Source organism: Bos mutus, chromosome 29 (genome assembly GCF_027580195.1).
Source record: "Bos mutus isolate GX-2022 chromosome 29, NWIPB_WYAK_1.1, whole genome shotgun sequence".
Taxonomy (NCBI): Eukaryota; Metazoa; Chordata; class Mammalia; order Artiodactyla; family Bovidae; genus Bos; species Bos mutus.
In genome coordinates this window covers 24,191,793-24,218,810 of record NC_091645.1, presented here as the reverse complement: position 1 = coordinate 24,218,810, position 27,018 = coordinate 24,191,793, and the positions used below count along the sequence as shown (strand labels likewise).

Genomic DNA, 27,018 nt, shown 5'->3' with positions numbered 1-27,018 from the left:
CCTGGAGCTGTGGATGCTCCAGGTCGGCGGCTGCTGGCCGTTGAAGCAACTTCCCTGCAGTGAAAGTGATATCTGCCTGCCATGGCCCTGTTCTGTGCTCTGAGCCCAGGTGGGCGCTCTAGGAGTGAGCGAATAATGGCAGATTCTGCTAGAGAGGGAAACTGAAGTCTCCTATCCTCCTTAAAAGTGCAAGATACCAGCTTGGGGATTTCCTGGAGAAGCAGCCGTCCTAGAGTACAGTGGGAGGCGGTGCCCCATCCCTGCGCTGGGCAAACAGGTAGGAAACTGGTCCTGTGGATCTGCACCTCCTCCCCTCTGCCGGCAGGATTGTTGAAGGAGTTCCCCAAAAGACATGAACACCATAGAAATGTTTCTTGATTATTCGTGTTGCCTATCTGTATTATTTATGCATCAAATCTTATTATTGCAGGGAAACCTAACCAAGAAAGACACTCGAACCTTAGACTTTTTCTCCAGAGGCTGCCGTGGGTTTTGTTTCATTGCATGTCAGTTTGGGATGATCCATGATAGGGCTTCCCTGGTAGTTCAGATGGTAAAGGATCTGCCTGCAATGCCAGAGACCTGGGTTTGATACCTGGGTCAGGAAGATCCCCTGGAGAAGGAAATGGCAACCCACTCTAGTATTCTTGCCTGGAGAATTCCATGAACAGAGAAGCCTGGAGGGCTACAGTCTATGGGGTCGCAAAGAATCAGATACAGCTGAGCAGCTAACACTCACTCACACACACACAGACACACACACACACACGATAGAGAAGCAGCAGCACCGTGTTCTTTGATTAGGATTCACCTTTATCTGGTTTTTGTGTTAAAGCTGTGTAGTGGCTAAGAGCTGAGAATTGCTCTGTGATATGTTTCTTGTCATTGAAGGTGGAAGCAGTGGGGGGTGGCTTGGTAAATGTGTGATATTTGTCTCAGCTTTTATGCCTAAAAACTGAGGGCAAAGTGGTTCCCATAGTAACATTTTAGGTGCCTAAATTTTAGTGCTTCAGTCTTCTTATTTTGCTCGAGAGGAAAACTGAACTCTCATAAGTCTCCCAAAAAGAACACTGAAAAATTTAAAAATCTGGTTTTTTTTCCCCAACCATATTTTTGCGTTTCAAATATGTCTCCGCTTCAGCTCAACGTAGCAGATTGTTTTCTGTCATGAAATCAACTTTCTTCAAAAGGATTCGGGCGGCTTTGTTAGACTCACTTGTTGGTCTGTCCTTCTATGACCCAGAGTGGAGTTTATTCATCGCACTTCTAAGAGGCTCTAAACTAAAGGGATCCTTTTACAGGTTTGTCTAGAAACTCAATTTACATCCTAATAAACTTCAAATATAAATGTCAGGCCTTTTGTCATGGAGTGAAGAGCAGTGTGAAAGCATTTGTTGTTTGAGGACTTGGCTGCTGCCAAAACTCAAATGCAAGGACTTTTCAGCAGCCCACATCATTTTTTTTAACCTTATACAACAAAGTATGTGTTGATACATGTGTTCATATATTTATATTGATGTTGGCAGGGAATAGCTTTTATGTATGCAATTCTTTTATTCCATTTTTCTTTGCTGTGTTCACATTTAAACCAAAAGTGTGTCCAAAAAACACAGACATGCTGCCATGTCTTTGAAGAAAAGTAATCACTTAGGCTTGATTCTTTTTTTTTTCTGTTTGTATTGCTTTCATTTTTTGCATCTGAGAGTTTTTCACTTTTTTATGTTGTACTCTAATAGGAATACACTGGACTCAGTCAATGTACAAATTGCTTTCCCTTCCCTTCTCTTACCTCCCCCAATTCTTGTCAAAAAGTGATTTCCTTTGTGATTATTGAGAGCCCCTTTGTGTTCCTTATGCTCCATGTTGGGAACTTCAGGATCGAGGGGTCCTCTGTTCCCCCCGCTCTGAAGGTGGCTCATGCCAGTTTCACTTGTTCGACATTGGTGCCTCACCACGCACATTTCAAGGTGACGAGATCTGTCGACAACGCTGGAATCAGAATCTAGCGTATTTGTTCTGACAGGTCCTATGAGAGTCCAGAGCTTTTTCATAGCTCCCGTCAGTTACTCGGGATGCACCTATTCTGTTGATAAAGTTCCTTGTCCTAGGCATGTTGCCTTCGCAGGTCTCCTTTAGTTTGAGGGATGGTGAGGTCTACTCTGCAAGGCTGATCATTCCCTGAAGGTCTGGGGTGCCTCAGATGGGATCCAGACCAGTAGCATGTTCTGGAAAATCTACAGGAGGAAATATCAGTGAGACATTGCTCACCAAAAATAGAGTGTTGAATGATGGAGGTATCGAAAAGTCAGTGTTCTCTTTCAAACGAAAGCCTGAACCCATTATTCATGGGCTTACTACCGTCATGGCTTACCCAGCTTCCAGACAAAGGTCTCAGCCCCTCCTGGCCGCCAAGCCCTTCCTGACTGGGCCCCAGACCCCTTGCAGCCCAGCTCCTGTCTTTGTTCCTGCTGTTTTGGGAACAGTGAACTACTTGCCATCCTCTTACCTTCCTCCCAGCGTTTGTACTTGTCATCTATGTGCCTAGATGGATCCTCCTCCTTTGACTGGCAGACTCCTGTGCACCCTTCAAAGGCCAACTTAAACAGCATCCCTCTGTGACCTCCGTCCCCTGTGTGGGCAGAGCCTGTTGTGCATCTGTCTGTACTGTCCATCTATCTACTGCCGCTCATCATGTGGTAGGAGCTGCCTACTTACGTGTCTGAGAGCCTTGTCAGTTTTGAGCTTCACCAGGGCCGGGCAGGAGTGAGATCTCTGTAATCCCAGCCTGGCATAGGGCCTGGTACACAGCATTTGTGGAACTGGAAGGGAGGAGGGACTGCAGTGTCGCTACTCAGCGACACAGGCCGTCACTGCTGCTTAGAGTAACGGTTGTTCAGTCGCTAAGTCATGTCTGACTCTTTGTGACCCCATGAACTGCAGCACGCCAGGCTTCCCTGTCCTTCACCATCTCCTGGAGTTTGCTCAAACTCATGTCCATTGAGTCGCTGATGGCATCCAATCATCTCATCCTGTGTTGCCCCCTTCTCCCCACTGCCTTCCCTCTTTTCCAGCATCAGGGTCTTTGCATCAGGTGGTCAGAGTATCAGAGTTTTAGCTTCAGCATCAGTCCTTCCAATGAATATTCAGGGTTGATCTCCTAAAGGGCTCCTGAGGTAGCAGACCCTGGGCATTATAATGTCTCAGTCAGCCCACCGTGGCCCTGTGAGATTAATCAGTAGTTCCAAGTATCCTGCAGATGAGGAAGCTGAAACTTGGAGAAATTACCTGCCCCCAAAAGTGACAAAGCTGGAATTTGAACCCATCTACCTGCACAGTGATCTTGACCTGTTTCATTGTCTTCGTCTAAAAAATAGAGATAAAATTAACACTTGCTAAGACTCTTTTGAAGATGTCAGGATTTCTGTGAGGCACTTAGCACAGCATCCAGCCAGCATCAGTAACCCTTAGTACTTGCTAATAGCGATGCACACAAGGGCCCTCAGCTGGCATGAGCCTGGGGAGACTGAACCCAGGACTCACTGATGACACAGCCATGCTCCCAGCTCTGATGTTCATGAGCCACCCTAGCCTTGAAAAGCAAGAAAAACACCCACAGACACCCTGGCTCTTTAACAGAGGCCCCTCCGCTCCATCCAGGGACCTCTGGGGAAGCAGCAGAAGGTGGAGGATAGTGTTGAAATCGTGCAGGTGCTTGGTGGCTTAGCCAGGACCCCAGCAAGCAAACATTAGGATGTTACCAGCACCTCATTAGGCTCCCGCACTAATGATTTATTTCCCCAAGGAGAAGGAAAGTGTGGCCCTGATGCTCAGGGATTTGGTCCCTAGATCAGCTGGTTCTCTTCCTTGTGACCTCAGGCAACTCATTGCATCTCCACCCAATGCAAGCCTCTGATAAAGCTCGCAAGATGGGACCCAGCCATCCCACCCAGCCTCCTGAGCCTTCAGGACTACAAACCTTTCACCCTTCTGCTCAAGGGCTAGTGCAACACACCAATGACTGCGTCATCTCTAAATTATGCTTCCTTAAACTGAACTGATGAACGTCTATATTAATGTATTCAGTACGAAATTTGGGTTGAACCAAAGTATGTGTATTTTTTATTGAGACCAGAAGAGTTATTTAAAGATATATTCAGGGCTTTTTATACTGTATTTGGTGGAATCATAATTATAGAAATAAGAAATTTAAGTTCTTGAGTGTGAGGCTAGTTAACTTGCAGTGAGAGGACATAAAATTTATTTTGAATATTATTTTAAAAATTATGATTTAATACATTTTTACAAACCTATGGAGGATGAGGTAAATTCCCTCTTTTCCTTAACCACTTCTCCTGACTCCTCCCTCCCCCCGCCTCTCTCTTTCTCTCATACACATGCATACATCCATAAAATGAATGGAATAGATTTGTAAGGAAACTGGATTGTATCACGCTGGTAGCATTCAACTCTGGCTTCCAGTCTTTGGTCCATTTGAGAAGGCAGAGGATCCTGATTTATCTCTGACTCCTCCACTGGGGAGGAGTCATCTGTCTGCCTAAACAAGATCAGAATTCCCAGTAGCAGCTGCCAAGCTAAATTAGCCTATTCGGTCACACAGTCACATCTCTCTAAGGCCCCCCACCTTTATCAGTGGTCAGTTTTTGACACCTTGCACCTGGCAATACCAGGCTGGAGGCTGCAGCACATCTCAGCATTCCAGCTCTGGAAGCGCACCAACCTCTGCTCTTGGCCTTCACAGAAAGCCAGGGCTGTATATGTGCAGGCCTCCATCTACATGTCCAGGTACGTGTGATTGCCCGACCGTGTGTGTTGTTTCACCAGCAGTAAAAAAAAAAAATGCAGCAGGGAAATGCAGGCTTTAATTAGTTTGTTTGTCCTTTGACAAGATCTCCCCAGTTGAAAAATTTTTGTTTATCTCTATGGCTGAGCAGGCTTTGCTAAAATCGAAATTAACTGCCTTGCTTAATGGTGCAGTAGATTGTGTTTTGAACAGCTTCCACCGAAATCTCCTTGAAAGGACATTTGATCTAGAAAGTCTAGCCTCTGGCAGAGTTACTGCATTTTGGTGTAGGTCCTTTTGTTCCTCCTTAGGCTAGTTGTAGGATGCACACATGGAGCTCACCACTGTATCTACTGGGTAGTGGGTGGATGGATGGACAGATGGGTTGACTGGCAGGTGCTCAGTTGTGTCTGAACCTTTGTGGCACCATGGACTTTAGCCCATCAAGCTCTTCTGTCCGTGGAATTTTCCAGGAAAGAAAACTGGAGTGGTTGCCACTTCCTCCTCCAGGGGATCTTCCCGACCCAGGGATCTTCCTGACCCAGGGATCGAGCCCACATCTCCTACATTGGCAGGCAGAATCTTTACCATTAGTGCTGCGTGGGAAGCCCCTGACTGGCAGGTAGACAGTTCAATTGCCATATGACTTAGATGTCAAATTTTCTGACGTTTAAGAGGAAGGAAAACCTGTAATTGGTTTCCTCCCAACACGTTTTTGCTAAACTTCGCCCTATGACAGTGTCTTTGGATTTCATTCAACAAAAGCAATACTTGTTAAGCGCTTAGTATGTGTTAGGACGTGGAAAATAGATTTGAACAAAATAAAATAGTCCCTTCTCAAAGAGCTTACTATCTAGTGTGGGAACCAAGAATCAAAAAGTCATTACACAGGGTTTTCCTGGTGGCTCAGTGGGAAGGAATCTGCCTGCCAATGCAGGAGATACACGTTCAGTCCCTGATCCCGGAAGAGCTCACACCCTGTGGAGTAACTAAACCCATACACCACAAGTACTGAAGCCTGAGTGCCCGGAGCCTGTGCTCTGCAACAAGAGAAGCCACTGCAATGAGAAGCCCTCACACCACAGCTAGAAACCCTTGCAGTCGCAAAGACCCAGCACAGCCAAAAACAAATAAATAAAAAAGTTTAAAGTCATTACACAAATCATTATTTAACTATAGCTATGATGGCTGGAATTTTTTGGGTTTTCTTTTTTCTTCTTTATTGAGGCCTAAGTCAAGTACCATAAAATTCTTTTTATTTTTTTAATTGAAAAATTTTTTATTCTTGGCTGCACTGGGTCTTTGTTGCTGTGCATGGGTTTTCTCTAGTTATGGCGAGGGAGAATGGCTCTCTATTTGTGGTGTGCAGTGTCAGTCGCTCAGTCGTGCCTGACTCTTTGCGACCCCATGGACTGCAGCCCACCAGGCTCTTCTGTCCATGAGATTTTCTAGGCAAGGATACTGGAGTGGGTTGCAGTGGGTTGCCATTTCCTTCTCCAGGGGATCTTCCCAACCCAGGGATCGAACCCGGGTCTCCTGCACTGCAGGCGGATTCCTTACCGACTGAGCTACAAGGGAAGCCCTTTTCTTTGAGCCCCTTTTGGGGAGGGGGCAAGAATACTGGAGTGGGTTGCCATTCCCTTCTCTAGAGATCTTCCCGACCCAGGGATCGAACCGGGGTCTCCCGCGTTGCAGGCAGACGCTTTACCGTCTGAGCCACGTGTGCAGGATGCTTATTTACCGTGATGGCTTCTTTTGTCACAGAGCACGGGCTGCAGAGCGCAGGTTCAGTAGCTGCGCCTCGGCATAGTAGATCTTCCCAGATCAGGGATCAAACCCAGTCCCCTGCATCGGCAAGCGGATTCTTATCCGCTAGACCATCGCAAGTCCCTAAAATTCATCATTTTAAAGTGTACAATTCAACCACAAACAACTGGTTTGACCGACTTCAACAGATATTCCGTTATGTTGGCTTTGTGATCATTAATGTCACAAATAGGGGTGAAAGGGGCCACCAGAGAAGTCGGTTCAGATGCGGTATCCTGGACGCTGCCCTAAGGGAGAGTTCTCGTGACCCGAAGCAGAAGCCCTCACCCAAGACGGCTCCTGTGAGAACTTTCTTCTGTAACCCTACTGGTTCTGGAAAACTTCCACAGCATCCTATAAGTCCATTTTTCTAAGACTATATTCCAGGAAGTTCCTAAGCTAGACATAGAAGAATCTCAAGTATTGAGAACCCTCAGGATCAATCCCATATATTCTAAAGCCAAGATACCAAAGGCAGTGAAACATTCCATGATGTACTGATAGCTCAGCTGACTGTTGCAGCAAAATAATCACTCATTCATTGGTCTTCTCACGCCCTGTTATTGGACTTGAAAAGTAAATCACTTGTATTTTCAGATGCGTTGTAAGTCTGATGGAGCCCATGGGGGAATTAAAGGGCTCTGAGTTTGATTTCTGGCTCTGCTCAAGTTTTGCTTTGCATTCTCCTCTGGAGATGGGGATGATGGCACAAGCAGTCTCCTCTGAGGGGTGTCTTGGAGTAACCAGGGTGGATGAAGTAGAGCTGCTTTGGACCTGAAGTACTGCCTTGTGCGTGCATGCATGCATGCTCAGCCTCTCAGTCATGTCCGGTTCTTTGCGACCCCATGGACTGTAGCCCGCCAGGCTCCTCTGTCCATGGGATTTCCCAGGCAAAAAAGCTGGAACAGGTTGCCATTTCCTCCTCCAGGGGATCTTCCTGACCCAGGGATCGAACCCATGTCTCCTTCATCTCCTGCAGGCAGATTCTTTACCACTGAACCACCTGGGGAGCCAAACTACTTGCTACTGGTAGTTAATCTTTCAGGAGCTGATCTGATTGGTGGATAGTCAGTTATCTATGCAGAAAGTCTCGAGGGGTCTTCCCTTCCCATGACAACACTGATTTCATAGGAAGATAGCTCTGTGGCATCAACCTAAAGTTTAGATAAGTAACATTACTGTTATTCAGAGAGCTGGGACACCCCCCTAAGACATCAGTATCAAAGGTGAAATTTACCATTGCACATACTTTAAGATAATCACTATTTTAATAACATCTTCTGTTTATGTGATCCTTTACAAATTATAGAGCACTTTGATACTCCTTATCTTACTAATTCCCATGCCCATCTGGTGACGCAGGAAGACTGTGATATTCACAGAGTTTAGATGAAAAATCCAGGACTTGCCCATGATGACAAAGCTGGCTCTTGTATCCTCCATCTTTTCTTACCATCCTTCTTAAAATCTTGCCTGCTTTTTCCCCTATGCTGTTCTGTAATATTTTCCCCTATGATTTGCCAGTGACTTGTCAGTTCCCTTCAGAGTACTTAGGTAAAACACCTGCTTTTGTAATTGCTGACATTAAAAAGAATGTCATGAATGCATTTTTTCACTAGTTCCCTTCTGCTCCATAGATCCCTGTGAGTTTGGGTTAATCAATCTGAGTTTAATTTTTGCTAACAAGCTGGTGCGGAGAAGGCAATGGCACCCCACTCCAGTACTCTTGCCTGGAAAATCCCATAGACGGAGGAGCCTGGTAGGCTGCAGTCCATGGGATCGCTAAGAGTCGGACACGACTGAGCGACTTCACTTTCACTTTTCACTTTCATGCATTGGAGAAGGAAATGGCAACCCACTCCAGTGTTCTTGCCTGGAGAATCCCAGGGACGGGGGAGCCTGGTGGGCTGCCATTTATGGGGTCACACAGAGTCGGACACGACTGAAGCAACTTAGCAGCAGCAGCAAGCTGGTGATCCTTTGGGTTGAATCAGCTGAGTTATCTCTAGGCTGTGATCAGTGACAGAACCTCCGGAAAGCCTTGGTTCCTTCTGTCTTAGGGCACAAGATGGCCACTAAGGGCTTCTGGATATGAACAGCAAGATGGTCCATGACTTGCCCTTAACCAGATATTTGCATCATCCCTTTCTCCTTTCAAAGGTACATGACCGATGGTGGACTTGGCCTCTACACCCGCCGCCTGAACCGGCTCCCTGATGGGATGGCTGTGGTGCGAGAGACCCTGCAAAGAAATACCTCCCTGGGCCTCGGAGACGCTGACAGGTAAGCCTGCTCCACTTGGGGTGGCCCAGATGTGGAGGTGACTCCAGTGGGGCCTGAGAAACGAGGGCAGTCATAGTGAGAGCCAACGTGTGCTGCTTTAACCTACCAGAGGCTGGGAGGCCTTGAAGCCAGGCCTGAGGTTAGGAGCTGGCCCAGCAGGTGGAAGAGGGCTCCTGACCGGCTCTCGCATCCTGCCTCTAGGTGGTGGATGATGGTTCTGACAGCAAGAACCCAGGGAGTTCAGGCTGGGAAGGTTTTTGTTGTTGTTTTACTGTTGCTACTGCATCTTTATCAGTTCAGCAGGCCCTGGGAATCTGCTCTGCTTCCTCCAGTAGCCAGCTTTCTAGGTATTGCATCTTGGCAGGAACAGAGTCCCTGGTGATGCACAGAAGGTCTGTGTGCAGAAGAGAGTTCCCCTGGCCATGGCTGAGCAGGCTTCCCCCTAACTCTCTGTTGCCTGGTGACAAGAGGCAGGGCTTAACCATGTAGTTTATACACTGCATGCTGAGTGGTTGTCATGATTGGGCTTGACCAGTCTTCATTGCTTCAGAGACAAAGAAGAGCTTCAGAAAACTCTGTAATAAAGAAGAACATTTGGCCTACAAGTTTCTAGTCTTTGACACAAGCCGATTCTGTGACTATGAACTATCTGTTAAGGAAGGGGTTTGGACTGTATGGTTTCCAAGATCCCTTCCAGCTTTGATGTGCTGTATTTCTGGATTTCAATACCCTTTAATGATCTGGTTGTTGAAGGATTTTTTCTGGCATACTTGACCTCTTGCCACATCTGGGTTGATGAGACAGAACATGGAATTTAGATGTGAGCGGTTTGAAATCACTCTGTTCTTTTTGGAGGCGAAGACTCGTGTGTCAGAAGGCCAAATATTTGTTGCACCAAACCAGCTTCTTGCATTTCTCTTAGCAGGACATAGTTTCTAACAGAGAGTGAGATGACTTCTGTAGTTTCCTGGCTTCAGAGAAATAGGGCAGCATTATTAAAGAGACAGACCCTGAAGTTTCCCCCAGAAATGGAATTTGCTGAAAAGGAATCTTCACCTTCTCTTGGGGAAGACTTGGAGGCTTGGGCTGGTGTGAAGAGTGCTGAATTAGCTGTCAGGAACTTGGCACCTGCCCAAGGCCTAGGCTCAACTACCAACTCAACCATGTCCTTCTCAGAGTCTCCTCCACCTCCAAGGTATGATTTATACCGGAGAGGACTAGAGACTTACCACTACAGTGCCAATTCAAGTTAGCTTTTCCCCTGTGATTTCATTTAAAGTATTGGTTTAAAAATTCTATAGAAAGACAAACCATTTGAGAACTACTCTAAGGCTAAAACTCTCTATGACCAAAGTCTTTAGAGTAAATATTAGCAAAAGAAAAATCAGTTGTTGTAACACCCCCATTGGAGCGTTCACAACTAGTTAAATTATTTTGTTTATTGGTATTCTCTTGTAAACATGGAATTGCTCGGTAAATCTATTAGCATAAAGTGATGGCCTTACAAGGTACATTTCCCCTTGTAGCAAAAGCAGTGTCTGCACAGGCAGTTTAATTTAATGCTTCAGTGCAGGGTTAATGACATGATTACGGATCACAGCTGAGCTTGCTTTTGCCCTTGGAGGTGGGAGATTTGGGTTTGGGCTGGAAAGATGGGCGGCATTTGTTTTGTTGCTCCAGCTCAGTCTCCACGGTTAACAAAACAGACAACAGTGTCTTCTGGTTTTCCCCAAACTGGAATTGCTCAGATGTGATCATTTAAGACTAAATGGATAATGAGCCAACTTTTAAAGAAAGAATTCAGGTGGCTTACAAAAAAAAAAGATTTAGTAATCTCATAAGTCTTCTATTTTATGTAAGTTTGGACCTGTAGGCAGTGAGATATTCTGTATTACTCTTTTTTTTTTAATACTGCACTACCATTTATTTATTTTATTTATTTTTGGCTGTGCTGGGGCTCCGTTGCTGCACACAGGTTTTCTCTAGTTGCAATGAGTAGGGCCCACTCTGCGGTTGAGATGCGTGGGCTTCTCATTGTGGTAGCTTCTCTTGTTGCAGAGCACAAGGCTCCAGAGCACGTGGCTTCAGTAGCTGTGGTGCACGGGCTTAGTTGCTCTGCAGCACGTGGGATCTTCCTGGACCAGAGATCGAGTCTGTGTCCCCTGCATTGGCAGGTGGATTCTTAACCCCTGGACCACCAGAGAAGCTCCTATATTATTCTTGGATATGTTAAATTACTTTTTTCAAAGTTAGTGTAAACAGGCTGTAATAATGCTTTAGCTTTGGCTTAGTTGAAATAGTAGTAGATTGGTTTCTTCCAAATTCTTCATGTAAGTGTGCATAGTAAGTCACTTTAGTAATGTCCAACACCTTGTGATCCTATGGACTATAGCCTGCCAGGCTCCTCTATCCATGGGATTCTCCAGGCAAGATAGTGGAGTGGGTTGCCATGCCCTCCTCCAGGAGATCTTCCAACCCAGGGATCTAACCCGAGTCTCTTAGGTCTCTTGCATTGGCAGATGGGTTCTTTACCATTAGCGCCACCTGGGAGGTCCTTTTCTTGTAAATCTTCCTAAAACTATGTTCTAAATGCTGCTGCTCCTGCTGCTGCTAAGTCGCTTCAGTCGTGTCCGACTCTGTGCGACCCCATAGACAGCAGCCCACCAGACTCCCCCATCCCTGGGATTCTCCAGGCAAGAATACTGGAGTGGGTTGCCATTTAATGAGTGTTCCACAAAGTGCAAGACTAACATTATTGGTACAGAAATAATTTTAAATGGTAGATAGGGAAATACTTCTTTTTAACCATTACATTTTAATTTAAAAAAAAAAAAAAACCCTTGCAACTAGCATCTCAAACTTATGATTTTACACACATTTCTTAGGGTCACGATAGTGTACACTTGGAACAATTTAATGTAAAATATCAAGGAATAATATCACAGATGGTGTGCAGATATATTAAAAAATAAAAAGTACCATGCACATGGCTGCAGGCTAGGTCGTCCTGTTCCTATCCCTAACTAGAAATATGTTGTTTAAGTAATTTAGACAAGTGGAAAAAAAAAAAATGCAAAGAACCTTTCCAGAAGTCTTCCCTTCTAACCTAAAAAAAGAGCTAAGATACTTCCATGAATTTTTTTTTTAATAAAAAGCCCAGTCCTTAAGGATTCACACACAAGCAGTAAATTACATGAGTTCTACAAAAGAAATAGGAAACAGAGAGATGATTTCTGATGAGACCTCAGCAAAGGGATGGCAAGCCCACTGTGCCATCACTTACAAGCAAGAACATCACTGACCTTGGCCCTTCAGCCCCAGAGAACAGCTCCCGGGAGGCCCTGAAGGACACCCACCCACCCACTCACCAGGCAGGCTGAGGCTGTTGGCGGCAGGATGTGGCTGGGGTATCTTCAGGGTTATTAAAAGTAACTGATAGGAATGTGTACTTTCGGAGCCTGGGAGACAGAGACCATGTCTGCTGGTGAGTCTCGTATGTCACCAGCCGGCTTCTGAGAAATAATAAATGACGATCGTAAATTCAGGATGCCAAGCCTGCCCTTGATCTCCTGTCGCTCTTTAGGATTGCCACCCGTGGGCTCTCGTTTTGACCTGATAGTCATCGGGGAGACTTTCAGCAAACGAGCCAGCCGGCTCTGAAGGAAGGATCAAAAGGGACAAACGGAGGTGGCTTATTACAAGCTCTTGGCCCCAGATGACAGATACGTAAAGAGAGCTGTGACATGGAGGTCTGTGGACTAGCAGGCTGGGAGGAGGAAGGGATACGACAAGGAGGGCCCAGGGGCTGAGCTCACAGTCACAGGGTTTGTAGAACTCAGGCCGGTTGCAGGCACTGCTGTCTCCTGGGAACCCGTCGAAAGTTCTTGAACTTCAGCAGGTTGAGTGCTTTCAAATATTAAAGCTCAGCTCTGGGAAAGTTTCCATTCTCAGGTCCCTTTCTCTGTCCCTTGAAAGCACGCTGTGGCCCTTCCCCGCATGCATAGTGCCGTAGTGTGCAGTGGGTTGAGGCAGTTAGATGCTCCCCCCAAGGTCACGTACCTGTCACTGACAGCACGCAGAAGACAGAAGCCAGGCTCCTGTGCACGTGGACCCCGAGCAAGACTTTGCAGTTACTTGGTAACTTTCTTCTCAACCCTTAAAACACCAATTGCTTTTGTTCATTTGGTTTAGTCGCTAAGTCACGTCCGACTCTTGTGACCCCATGGACTGTAGCCTGCCAGGTTTCTCTGTCCATGGGATTTTCCAGGCAAGAATATTGGACTGGGTTGTCATTTTCTTCTCCTGTGAATCTTCATGACCCAGGAGTTGAACCCAGGTCTCCTGTATTGCAGATGGATTCTTGACTGACTGAGCTACAATTTAAGTAGTAAGAAAAAAAAAAAACAAATGTCATATGGTAAAACATCAGCCTGAGACTTGAACAAAAATGAAAATTTCCCTCTAACATCACCAAACATAAAGGAGAAACTATTTTGTTTTCGTTTTTGTTTTTTTTTCTTGTTGAATTACAAGATTTTCTTTGCCCTCCAAATTCTGTACAGTTTACTTATGGAGATGGCTTTTCAGTTGGGCTTCAGTCATTGTACAACTTGACTGTGCATTTGGGACCCAGGTCTCAGTGCTCAGACCCATCCCAGCTTCCGCTTGAACAGGGAGCCCTGCAGTGTGAGGATATAACTGTGCAGCCTGGTATCTGACCAGCCTGCCAAGCCAGGCCCCCCTCCCTCACTGGGAGTGTCGCAGGATCTTCAAGCCCAGGACTCTGCTTGGCTTTGTGATTTGTGTGGGACAGCTTGGCCTCCTGGCACCCAGCAGTGCATTCACAGATTCGGGCCCGACTTGGAGAGAGGAGCTGAATCCAGGACAGAGCTCCCCAACCAGCAGCTGGAATTGGTAGGCGCCCTCACCATGTGAGGTGAGCTATTTCTTAGGCATCGCCCCTGCTGGGATATGCAGACTGGAGGGAGCACCGAGGGGAACTTCTCCCATTGTCTTCCCTTTCAAGCCTGGGATAGGGAGAAAAACAGCCCCTCCAGAGACACCCAAGACCTAATCCCAGCACTTGTGAATATTTTATGACTTGTGGCCAAGGGAATAAGTTTGCTTCGTGCATGCTCAGTCATGTCCGACTCTGTGTGACCCCATGTACTGTAGCCTGCCAGGCTTCTCTGTCCATAGGATTCTCCAGCAAGAATATGAAAGTGAGTTCCCAATTCCTCCTCCAGGGGATCTTCCCGACCCAGAGATCAAACTCATGTGTCCTGTGTTGCAGGTGGATTCTTTACCACTGAGCCATCCGGGAAGCCCAGTAAGGTTGCTTATCAGCTGACGTTTTAGATGGATTGCCCTGGGTTATCCAGGTTGGCCCAGTGTAATCACAGATCCTTAAAAGTGGAAGAGGCAGGAGAGGAGGGCAGACTGATGAGGTCTGAGAGGTACACCATCCATCCTGGTTAGCTTTGAAGATGAGGGAAGGGACCACAATCAAAGAACACAGGTGGGGTGGCCTCTATACAGAGAAGGCAAAGGAACAGATACTCCCTGAAGCCTCCAGAAATGACCTTAGCTCTGCTGACATTGTGAGTTCAGTCGTTGGGACTCAACTCAGATGAAGAACTGTAAGATAGTACGTATTTATTATTTTAACCCCCCCAAGTTTATTATAATTTGTTATAGCAACAATGGAAAACAAATACAAACTTTTATCAGAAAATAATAATAACAGGTATAGTTGCCATTTCCTGATGGAGTGCTATATGCCAGGAACTGTGTCCAGCACCTTACAAACATTTGGTCATTAATTTTTAACCTTGACCCTTTGAAAGGAGTTATTATCCTAGTTTCATAGACTTGAGTCTGTGAGAGGGTTCGTAAACTCACTGCAGGTTACATTACATGCACACCTGACTGGCTGGTGTCCGAGCTGGGACTGAAACCCAGGCCCAGCAGACCCCTCCACTGCCAAAGGCTCTAACCACCTACCATCTGGCCCACTCATCTGCTCGCTCAGGGAGCCCCCTGTGGGTGGATTCCTCTTTAGCTCTAGCCCTTCTCTCGGTGTCATCTCATTGAATGAGGCCCTGCTCACTAAAAATGTAAGCAGTGCCCAGATGGCTGGAAAGGTGAACTCCATCCTTCAGGGACAACGGACAACAGTCTGCACTAGAGGGAAGAGGAGATGCTTCTTACCTGCTCTCCCTGCATCCCAGACTTTGCACCCAGGGACGCTGCAGATGGGCTGACCCTCATCCTTTATCCTGTCATGATCTCAGGCCTCAAGGAGAAGGCCCTTTCATTACTTGTGGAGGATAATTGCTTAACAATGTCGTGTTGGTTTCTGCCATCAGTTCAGTTCAGTCGCTCAGTCGTGTCCGACTGTTTTGTGACCCCATGGACTGCAGCACACCAGACTTTCCTGTCCATCACCATGTCCTGGAGCTTACTCAAACTCATGTCCATCAAATCGGTGATGTCGTCCCCTTTTCCTCTCATCTTCAATCTTTCCCAGCATCAGGGTTCTTTCAAATGAGTCAGTTCTTCGCATCAGGTGGCCAAAGTATTGGAGCTTTAGCTTCAGCATCAGTCCTTCCAATGAATATTCAGGACTGATTTCCTTGAGGATCGACTGGTTTAATCTCCTTGCAGTCCAAGAGATTCTCAAGAGTCTTCTCCAACACAACAATTCAAAAGCATCAATTCTTTGGTGCTCAGCTTTCTTTATAGTCCAACTCTCACATCCATACATGAGCACTGGAAAAACCATAGCTTTGACTAGATGGACCTTTTTTGGCAAAGAAATGTCTCTGCTTTTTAATATGCTATCTAGGTTGCTCAAAGCTTTTCTTCCAAGGAGCAAGCATCTTTTAATTTCATGGCTGCAGTCACCATCTGCAGTAATTTTGGAGCCCCCAAAAATAAAGTCTGCCACTGTTTCCCCATCTGTTTGCCATGAAGTGATGGGACCAGATGTCATGATCTTAGTTTTCTGAATGTTGAGTTCTAAGCCAACTTTTTCACTCTCCTCTTTGACTTTCATCAAGAGGCTCTGTAGTTCCTCTTCGCTTTCTGCCATAAGGGTTGTGTTATCTGCATAGCTGAGGTTATTGATATTTCTCCCGCCAATCTTGATTCCAGCTTGTGCTTCATCCAGCCCAACATTTCTCATGATGTACTCTGCATATAAGTTAAATAAGCAGGGTGACAATATGCAGCCTTGACGTACTCCTTTTCTTATTTGCAACCAGTCTGTTGTTGCGTGTCCAGTTCTAACTGTTGCTTCTTGACCTGCATACAGATTTATCAGGAGGCAGGTAAGATGTTCTAGTGTTTTCATCTCTTGAAGAATTTTCCACAGTTTGTTGTGATCCTCACAGTCAAAGGCTTTGGCATAGTCAATAAAGCAGAAGTAGATGTTCTTCTGGAACTCTCTTGCTTTTTCCATGATCCAGCAGATGTTGGAAATTTGATCTCTGGTTCCTCTGCCTTTTCTAAAACTAGCTTGAACATCTGGAAGTTCACGGTTCATATACTGTTGAAGCCTGGCTTGGAGGATTTTGAGCATTACTTTTCTAGCGTGTGAGATGAGTGCAGCTGTGCAGTAGTTTGAACACTCTTTGGCATTGCCTTTCTTTGGGATTGGAATGAAAACTGACTTTTTTCAGTCCTGTGGCCACTGCTGAGTTTTCCAAATTTGCCGGCATATTGAGTGCAGCACTTTCACAGCATCATCTTTTAGAATTTGAAAGAGCTCAACTGGAATTCCATCACCTCCACTAGCTTTGTTTGTAGTGATGCTTCCTAAGGCCCACTTGACTTCACATTCCAGGATGTCTGGCTCTAGGTGAGTGATCACACCATCGTGATTATCTGGGTCAAGAAAACCTTTTTTGTATAGTTTTTCTGTGTATTCTTGCCACCTCTTCTTAATATCTTCTGCTTCTGTTAGGTCCATACCATTTCTGTCCTTTATTGTGCCCATCTTTGCATGAAATGTTCCCTTGGCATCTCTAATTTTCTTGAATCTCTAGTCTTTCTCATTCTTTTGTTTTCCTCTATTTCTTTGCATTGATCACTGAGGAAGGCTTTCTTATCTCTCCTTGCTATTCTTTGGATCTCTGCATTCAAATGGGTATATCTTTCCTTTTCTCCTTTGCCTTTAGCTTCTCTTCTTTTCTCAGTTATTTGTAAGGCCTCCTCAGACAACCATTTTGCCTTTTTGAATTTTTTTTTTCTTGGGGATGGTCTTGATCCCTGCCTCCTGTACAGTGTCACAAACTGCTGTCCATAGTTCTTCAGGCACTCTGTCTATCAGATCCAATCCCTTGAATCTATTTGTCACTTCCACTGTATTATCATAAGGGATTTGATTTAGGTCATGCCTGGATGGTCTAGTGGTTTTCCCTACTTTCTTCAATTTAAGTCTGAATTTGGCAATAAGGAGTTCATGACCTGAGCCACAGTCAGTTCCCAGTCTTGTTTTTGCTGACTGTATAGAGCTACTCCATCTTTGGCTGCAAAGAATATAATCAATCTAATTTCCGTATTGACCATCTGGTGATGTCCATGTGTAGAGTCTTCTCTTGTGTTGTTGGAAGAGAGTGTTTGCTATGACCGGTGCGTTCTCTTGGGTTTCTGCCATGAAGCAACTCAAATCAGTTATAACTGATGTGTGTGTGTGTGTGTGTGTGTGTGTGTGTGTGTATGTATATATCCCGTCCTTCTTGAACCTCCCATGCACCCTTCCATCCACCACTGTATGTGGTCACAGAACACCAGGCTAGCTCCCTGCATTAAGCACCTTCCTGCTAGCTGTCTATTTTACACACAGTGCTGTGTATATGTCCGTTCATCCACCCTGTCCTTCCCCTGCTGTGTCCACAAGCCCATTCTCTGTGTCTGCGTCTCCGTTTGAGAAGGCTTGCTCTTATACAATGCTGGGCCAGTTTACCCTTGGTCTCCTTGCAGGTTTGGAGGAGGGGTCTCCGTTTGAGAAGGCTTGCTCTTATACAATGCTGGGCCAGTTTACCCCTTGGTCTCCTTGCAGGTTTGGAGGAGGGGTCCATGTTTGTGGATTCCGACCTGCTGCCCACTTGTGCCATTTGCCAGAGTCCACAATTTCATGATTCCCGGCCAGGCTTGTCCTTCCCTTGAGTGATCCCAGAAACCAGGGCCCCCAGAATCTACAGAGAATCTGCAGTCATTCGAAGAATTCTCCCTGCTTCTGACTTACCACTGTAGTCCCTGTAGCATGGCTGGAGTTCGTCTACCCAGAGTTTGGGGGTCTGCAAGGGTGCATGGCTGGAGCCGTGGTTTAAGGAGAGCTCCCCTAAAATGTTCCTTCCCTTCCCCTTGCTCTCTCCCCTCTGTGTCTTTTGTGTGCTGTCGTTTCCTAATCTTCCCATCGTCACCAAGTAAGGCAGAGGGGCCAAGTTTCGCCTTCTTTTATCTCATCACATTTCATGCCGTCTCTGGCTATTTCCCCACATCCAAGTGGTGGGAGTGAGAAACTTAAGACCTGCTCTGCCCCACTGCCCGGCGGGGCTCTCAAGCCCCAAGGAGGGTATGGCCATGCAGCACAAAATAATCCAAATTAGAAGTCAGTTGCTTGGTCACATGAGCCACATTTCAGGTGCTCCCAAGTCCCACATGGTTCAGGGCTACGCTGTTGGAAAACACAGACACTCTTCAGGAGATAGCGTTTCATCACTGCAGAGAGTTCTTTTGGGTAGTGCTACTATAAACCAGCTCATTGCTATTTCTAGAGGCAGCTGTGGGGTTTGCCGTGGAGGGACCAAGTGGCTAGACAATACCTCTGAGTTTCATGGCTTTGTCTCTAAAATGAGGACAGTATTCACATGCAAGGGTCCCCAACCTCCAGACCACGGACTAGTACCTCCTGTCAGATCAGTGGCAGCATTATAGTAGAAATAAAATGCACGATAAATGTAATGCACTTAAACCATCCCCTGTCACCCCCAATCCATGGAAAAGTTGTCTTCCATGGAATCAGTCCCTGGTGCCAAATAAGTTGGGGACACTGTGGTATGTGCATCACAAGACCATTGTAAGGAGGGCCTGAGGTGAAGGTAGGGAGAGTCCTTTAAGAAGTACCAGACAAAGATAAATGCACTGATTTTTCCTCAGTCCTGCAAGCCATTCCAGGCAATCTGGGCTCTACCCCTCTGCCATTCTGTTTTCTTTATATTTAATTACTTAATAGTTAAGCCCTCTTCTTTCTATAACAGCTTAGAGTAACGATGTATAATGAAAGAACAATCGTAAATTAAAATAATGAAGCATTAGGACAGGGCAGGGGAGTGTAAGTGAGAATATGACATACAAAAAAGGGAGAAAATTGAGAATACAGGTGTACATAAGGTCCTACGTGGTTGCATATTTTCGTGGTAATTCACCATGGAGTTTCCCACCAGCCTAAGTGAAATGAACTTTGCCTTGTTCCGCCACCACCTTTCCGGTCTTTGTCTTGTCTTGCTCGTGACAGTCAGTTGATCTCTCTGTGTCCTTCTCGATCGCTCTGTCACCCCAGCCCTTCCCCTCTCCTCTCTCCTTCTGCTGGCCTGCTCCTTCTTACTGCCTTACAGCTGCCTGTTGTGTCCACTAGTGCGCCCAGCATTTTCCTCCTCCTGCATTCCAGGGTTGTACTCCATTCCGTGGGGAGAGGAGATGCCTCTAGCGTAGTGCCCAGCGTCAGGAATCTCCGCTGTGCTTGCTTTCCACCCCTTCCCCCTTTCTCCTCCCTGTGTGTAGCAAGAGAACAGAAACTAGGAGAGAGTGAAAGTCATTTTAATCTAAAAGCTCTTAAAGGAGCCTCAGGGGCAAACCTGTATTTCCGTGGTAACAGGGTAATAATTACTGCACTGGCTTTTCCCAGGTGCCTCTTTTCTGCTGGTACCACTACCTTCCTTTTTAAGGGAGAGTGTCTGCTTGTGGAATGGGTGGGCAGAGGCCACGTGTGCTGAACAGGGGGCTAGTGCTGACATGAAGCAAGCCATCTGCTCCTTAAGCTACAAAGGAATTCTCCCAGGGGGTTGTAAAGAGAAGAGAAAGAATTCATCCAGTGTCTGTGGGGTGTCATTTCTCATGTATACAGTGTTTCCACTTAAAAAAAAAAAAAGCTGTATAGTGGCCCCACAATTTCACTCCCTAATGTTGCTCAACTTCATAGCTTTGTTCCAGGTTACACCATAGGAGAAGCACAGTGGAGTGTGTGTGTGTTGGGGGATGGAAAGGACAAATGCTTCTCCAAAGTACTTTTTCCAAAAGTGGTTCCTTTTCAGTAGTTGCTTAAAGGTAATTTGGAGACTCGATCGTTCTTCTGTCTATGGATGAGATAATATCTAGCAATATGAAAGCAAGAGAGGTCAAAGAAAAAAGTCCAAACGGAGCACCTTTTTCTGTGCTTCCTCCCCCAGCAACCTGAAGCATAGGCCCCCCACCCCAGGTCAGAATCTGACTACACCTGTGCTCTGGAACAGAAAATAGTATGTTTCCATCCGAGTACCTAGACAAGTCTTTACATCGGTCAGTATAGGCTAGGTTGTGCCGTGTAACAAGCAACTCCCCAAACCTGCCCTCAGTATCTAGCCACTGTATGTCAGTGGGAGACTGTAATGTACATCATTCTCACCCTAGGACCCAGAGTGCCAAAGAGATGACTGTTTGGAGGACTGACCATCCCCATGGCAAAGAGAAGACATGCTCTCTCTTAAAAGCTCCTACCTGGGAATGGCCTCCGTAACTTCCACTCATTTGTCTTTGGCCAAAGGAAGTCACAGGGCTACACTTAAATACAGAGATCAAGAGTACATTTTTGCTGGGGACCTGGGAGAAGTGCTTAGTGACCATCACTGTGTATCACATGTAAGTGGCAGTCTGAGCCTAATGCCAGCCCCACCCCACCATTATGTAACCAACTCCGAATCATGCAGTTCATCACATATTTACTACATACCTATCAGAAGCTGGGCACCATGCTGCCTAGTCTGGTTGATGGCCTTGACTATCAACCAGATGGGAGAGCGTGAGCACATAGATGAGGACCACGTTGACTGAACTGACTGATGAATGTTAAGCAATGCTATGGGTCAGTTGTATTTCAGCAAAGTATTTGGACTGTGTCTTGATATATGACAGTTTATAGGAAATGCTGATGGTTGTTTAATATTGATGGAGCATCTCCCATGCACTAGGCCCTGGGGATCCAAAGGGAAATCAGACCATCATCTCTGCTCCCTGCCCTCAAGAAGCTTGCAATCAAATTGAGGAGAGCAGAGCCTCAGTAAGCCACATGCTAAGTGCCAAAGAGATTTATGGGACCTGGAAGGACTGGGGTAGCCCTGGGGGCTAAATGTCATCCTGTGACGGGAACTTGTTGTTACTGTAATAAGCTACAAGAGGTTTCTTTTCCTGTCAGTGATGATTTGAGAGATCCTTTAGAAATACTACCCAAGTGTCAAAATAGGTCTGCTTATTTTATTATCTGTTTGGGATTTTCCTTTTGTTTCCTTTAATATCTTTGTCATGTTTGAAGAGCAGCCTAGCTGTGATTTCTGTTACTGAAATATAAGAGCTGATGAAATAAGCCTGGTATAGAAGGAGTCCTTACGCCAGCTGGAGAAAGTGTTCTGGCTAAGTGTAGCCTTTAGGCTGGTCAATACGGGACACTGTGCCAGCTCAGAGTTTCTGTTCAAGGTTACCTGGCATTCTAACGTATTTTCCCAGCACTGCCTCTTCGAAGAGAAGCTTACCGTGCAAGGTGGCATGAGAGGGTCCCCTCTGCAGCCCTCTCACTCTGCCGATGAGGAAATCGAGGCCGGGGGAGATTGTTAGAGGTCCAGTGACCACTCTGTCCTCCAGGCTCTGGGGAGCAAAGCTGCGTCAGCGAGAGTTTGGAGAGCATGAACAAGTAACTGATGAAAGTGCACATTATCTCTTAGGTGAAGATGAATGCAGTCCATGCAGGAAGGGATGGAGTGCTCTAGGAATCAAGAGTATTGTCCTGGATCTCTTCTGCCATCACTGAGCATCTTGAGTAAGATGCTTCCCCTCCCTGCACCCCTGTTCCTTCATCCACATGGTCTGACCTACTGATGTTTAAAGTCCTTGAGCTCCCAGACTTGGTGTTCTTGTTTGTCACTTGAAGGACAGAGTACAGAATGACTCAGGACTGTGCTCATCCACACAGGGCCGGGACCCCACCAACCTTTCAGCTCTGATGGTCTCGATGACAGCTGTTGTTGTGTGATGGCATTTCGAGTAAGAATACAGTGCTCGCCCCTGGTCCCTGGTGTGTGTAGACCCCTCTTCTGCATGTAGCAGATCTCCTCCAGAGGAGAAAAAGCCTCAAGGTCCATCCTCACTGTGCTTCAAGGCTAAGCCAAGAGGCACTTAGCAAGGGAGGCGGGTAGCAGTGTTGCTGATGGCAGGCACAGGCTGAAGGACCAAATGACATCTTGCAAAAGGGGAAGGCAGGGCAGACAGAGCTGTGATCAGAAGTGGTGGGGCCTGCACCTTCCTGACACTTTGGAGAAAATCCATTCATTATACATGATAATGGGTTTTGCTCTAAACTTGGAGCGTCACCAAAACTATATTAGGAGCTGAAGTTCATGGGACTGTCGTCTTGTTTTCATCAAGATAAAATTCCAAGTGACTGATAAGCCATGAATTGTATTTATTTTGGTGGATGTTTTGACTCAGGACTTAATTAGACTTGGAAGGACATTGTTCCCTAAATCAGCACTAGCGGGGGCCCTGCCTATCTAGAGGGGAGTGGGCTGCCTTGAGGATGAGCCATTGGGGGGTGGGGGGACTTCCTGCACTATGATTTTTTCATGCAGTTGGCAGGCTTTGTATGGTCTACCAGAGTCCTGCAGAGCAAAACTAGGAGTGGATTTGAACAAGACCATGAGCTTTACAGATAAGGAGACAGGCTCTGAAAGGTGACATTCCTTCCCAAAGCCACATTGCCGTAAGGGGCAAGGATAGGATTTGAATTCGGAAACCTTTGCTTTCCGTCATCCAGGTTGCCTCCCTGTTTGTTCAAAGGCTCGATGCCATCCTTCCAGAAGGGACCCTCACTGGAGGCTCCATGAGTGAGGGGTGATCATCTCCTTAGGACCTTACACCGGCTGAGGGTGCTTATAAAGGTAACAGCCCGGGGACCTTTGAGACAGTGCTCTTTTCAGTCTGATTTTCTCCACCAGGAGGCTCAGTCTTAAGAAAGCCTGAGGGTGTGGCCCAAGCCAAAACTCTAGCCCTTCCCTCAGCAGAGTATAGGGATGCTTGAAGCTATGGGAGTGATGTTTTCCTCTTAGGGACATCTGACTTCTTTGGTTCCAGAGCTTCCAGCAGAGGTTTCAGAGTTGCGTTGGTCCTGCTGGTCACACCTAGTGGCCCTCAGGGTCTGTCTCCTCTGGGAGTGGCCTCTGCCGTGGACCCCGGTGGCCTTCGTCTCAGGATGTCAGGAAGAGGAGGCCGGCCTTGTCCGAGCCAGCTACAGCCTTATTGTTTTCCCTCGTCTTCTGCGTGCTTTGATGTATCTCCCTGATTAATCCGTGGTGCTCAGTCCTGTAAAATTGCCTGAAATGAGATCTGAAGAGGGACTCTGACATTTTGAGGGATGTTGCAAGATTGTGTGGTGGAGATTAAATGGGGACTGAGGGAAATGAGATGGTTGCATGGCTCGGTGGGCTCAGGGCCCTTGACTTGAGGATTTCTGTTGCTGCCTCTCCGTTTAAGCTTCTACCCTGAGATGTGGGGAGAGGGACTCACAAACCCTTGGGTGGCAAAATGAGGCTTAAAAAATAATCCTCCCTAGCTGCCTCTGTGGGCTTCCAGGACACGACCCATGGGTCCCTCACGAGGGTGCAGTGGCTTAAGCCCTAGAGGAAGCGAGCAGCAGACCCGCAGGGCATCTCGGCTTGGGCAGGAGTCTGGGGTGTCATCCTGTACAGGTACAGGTGGCTCCAGAGGGTGAGTCCTACGGGGTGTCCTCCTGTTGGCCCGAGTACCATGCGGGCGTACGTAAGTGGGTCTCCAGGTACCCGCTGCCTTGTTCTGCAGGAGCTCCTGCAGGAAGAAATGGTAATTTCTGGATTTGTGGTGTGGGACAGCTCACCAGGGCTCTGGGTACACCAGGGATGGAGGTCCCCTGGGAGGCTGTCACAGCTCCTCCCTCGGACTCTTGCTAGTTTGCCGTCTGTGGCTCTGGCCTCTGAGCCTCATTGTCAACAATGGCTACGCTTCTAGGGATTCTCCCCCTAAATGCTTTAACCTCCCAGAGAACCCAGTGAGGAGTTTGCCCCGTTTCACAGATGAGTCCTGGGTCAGTGGATCTAAGTGACTTGCCTGGGGGCACATGGGCAGTGAGTGGCAGAAGAGCTTAGATTCCAACCCCATCTTCTCCCTGGGGTACTGTGCTGCCCGTCTCTAAAGGAGGAGGGTGTGCCAGTGCTGAGTAATCATGGATTCAGCTGGGTATTGGAATTTTCGGGAATGATCTCCTGGCTTCCCTTACCTGCATAACCCCCATTCATGCTCCAGGATTGGCCCCAGCCCTGTCTTTCCTAGGAGGCCTCCTTGCCCCCTCTTCTCCTTCTCTAACCCCAGACAGGGTCCTCTGGGGACCTCTCATCCATCCGGGTCTGCCAGTAACCTATGTTTTGCTCTCCGGTAGCATTTAACATGCCTTTGGAATTGTCTGCTCCTAGGTGTGGTCTGTGGAGAAGGCAATGGCACCCCACTCCAGTACTCTTGCCTGGAGAATCCCAGGGACGGGGGAGCCTGGTGGGCTGCCGTCTATGGGGTCGCACAGAGTCAGACACAACTGAAGCGACTTAGCAGCAGCAGGTGTGGGCTGTGTTTTCCCAGTGTCTCAGTGCAATATAGGAGACACAGGAGACGCTGTATTGGAAAGATACTTGATCCCTGGATTGGAAAGATCCCATGGAAGAGGAAATGACAACCCACTCCTGTATTCTTGCTGGAAAAAAATCCCAGGGACAGAGGAGCCTGGTGGGCTACAGTCCATGGGGTCCCAAAAAGTCAAGCACAGCTGAGTGATTGAGCACTCACAGGTATGGTATCCCCCGCTAAACTAAAGGGAGGAACCAGAATGCTGTCTTACTCTATTTAGCATTCCTGGACTCTGCACAGGCCTGGCATATACAGTAGTAGATGTTTGCTGTATAATTAGTTAATTAATACTATCCTAAGAATGATTAATAAGACTTACTGAATCTTTAGGTTTCCTCTCTTTCTCATCTAGTTTATGGGTGAGTCTTGGGCATAGTCCCTTCAAGTGGTCTCTCAAATCTCTCTGCTTCTTGCTATCTCGTCTGCCATCACATGGGCCCAGGCTGCCATGGTTTCTCTCTGAACGCTCACTCTGGCCTCCTGACTGGGCTCACTGTCTCCTCCATGACCTTCATGTGGTGCTTTCTCCACCCAGCAGCCATTGTGACCTTCTTAACACAGATCCCACTACCCCTGCCTTTAACTACCTCAGTGGATTTCCCCTGCACATAGAATGGAATGCAGACTTATTAGCGTGGTCTCCAGAGTAGGAGGCGTTCTGTTGTTCCACTGCATGCGTGCTCAATCGTGTCCAACTCCTTGCAACCCTTTGCACTGTACCCTGCCAGGCTCCTATCCATGGGACTTTTCAAGCAAGAATACCGGAGTGGGTTGCCATTTCCTCCTGCAGGGGATCTTCCCGACCCAGAGATCAAATCCGCATCTCCTGAGTGTCCTGCATGGCAGGCAGATTCTTTACCTGTTGAACCATCAGGGAAGCCCAACCCCTGCCATCTTTCTGGCCTCATTCCACTTTTCTCTCCCCAACTCAAGTCCTGGAACTTGCCAAGTATCTCCTTTCAGAACCTTTGCATATGCGATTCCTTCTGCCTGGAATATGCTTCTCACCTTCCCCCCTTTTTATAAGGCTGGCTCATTCTTATCCTTCAGGTCTAAACTCAAATATTTCACCCCCTTCTCCGAAATGACTCCTGACCACTCTCTCAAGGTCTCAGCTGTTAGTGTCTTTTGCAGCATCCAGTTTATTTCACACCCCTTGATGGCATTTGTGCTGATTTTTCTTTATTTGTCTGCTATGTCTTCCTACTAGGCTGTGTATATCAGGACAACAGAAACTAGGTTAGTTCTGTCGGCAAGTGAATCTCCTACCTAGCACAGTACCTGACTCAGAAGGGTGCTCATTATAGATGTTTGTGAATAACTGACTGACTGGCTTTGTGATGCAGGGCCAATATGCAGAATACTTAAAACCAGTGAGATGCAGGCACCAACTGACCAGGGCAGGCACTGATCAATCAGAATGAGGTATCAGTGGCAGTAAACAGCTCTTAACCGCCAATACAAATCAATTCTAGAGCTGTGGCTTACAGTGATCCATCCCACACAGCCTTGTCCAGTCTTCAGTTAACCACAGCCCCAAACTGGACTCAAAATTGGGTTTGTTAGTGTCCAGGAGGTTCTCTGGTGGGAGACCGAATGGTTCGACCTAGCCTACTATCTTTCTTGGAAAAAGATTTCAAACCTATGACCCCCTGACATGTTTAGACTCCAACTTGACCACCTCCCAGCCACATGACAGAGATCAGTTAACCATCCTGAGCCCCTGTGCTCTCGTTTGTAGAATAGAAATAATGAGCCCACTTCGTCGAGTTGTCGTGCAGGGGTAATGTTAGCACAGTGCCTGAGCCCAGTTAAATCCCCTCCATGAACAGCAACCGGTTTGTAAAGGATTAGAGTGCCAGTCACACACATGGGGAATGAGAGACACAGGAAGGTTGAAGAGCCTCAGCTGCGGGCCCAGGATGTGAGCACAGGTCCTGCAGGCCCCCTCGCAGCACTGTGACCCCCTGCCCCCATCACCTCCCTCCTGCAGAATACCCTTCTCTTTGTGATTCTGCTTTGGGGCAGTCTCAGCTCCCGTCTCCCTGCTTCTCCTATCCTGGGGGAACTCTGGCAGGAGGAAAAGCGGAAGATATCATTTAAGGCCTGAGCCCTGCCATGAGAAACTGGCACAAGCTGAAGTAGTCAGCATGCCCAGACAAGAAGTCTCA

At 47.0% G+C, this 27,018-nt stretch overlaps 1 protein-coding gene across 6 annotated transcripts in view; it reads left to right on the top strand.

Annotated features, from left to right (window-relative positions):
* The window catches only part of NAV2 (neuron navigator 2), a 423,432-nt gene that overhangs the window by 287,936 nt on the left and 108,478 nt on the right, over positions 1 to 27,018 (top strand). For all 6 annotated transcript variants that reach the window (XM_070365222.1, XM_070365224.1, XM_070365225.1 and 3 more), the window contains one exon: positions 8,768 to 8,890. In XM_070365222.1, the coding sequence (XP_070221323.1) occupies positions 8,768 to 8,890 (123 nt within the window). The remainder of the gene's footprint in view (positions 1 to 8,767; positions 8,891 to 27,018) is intronic.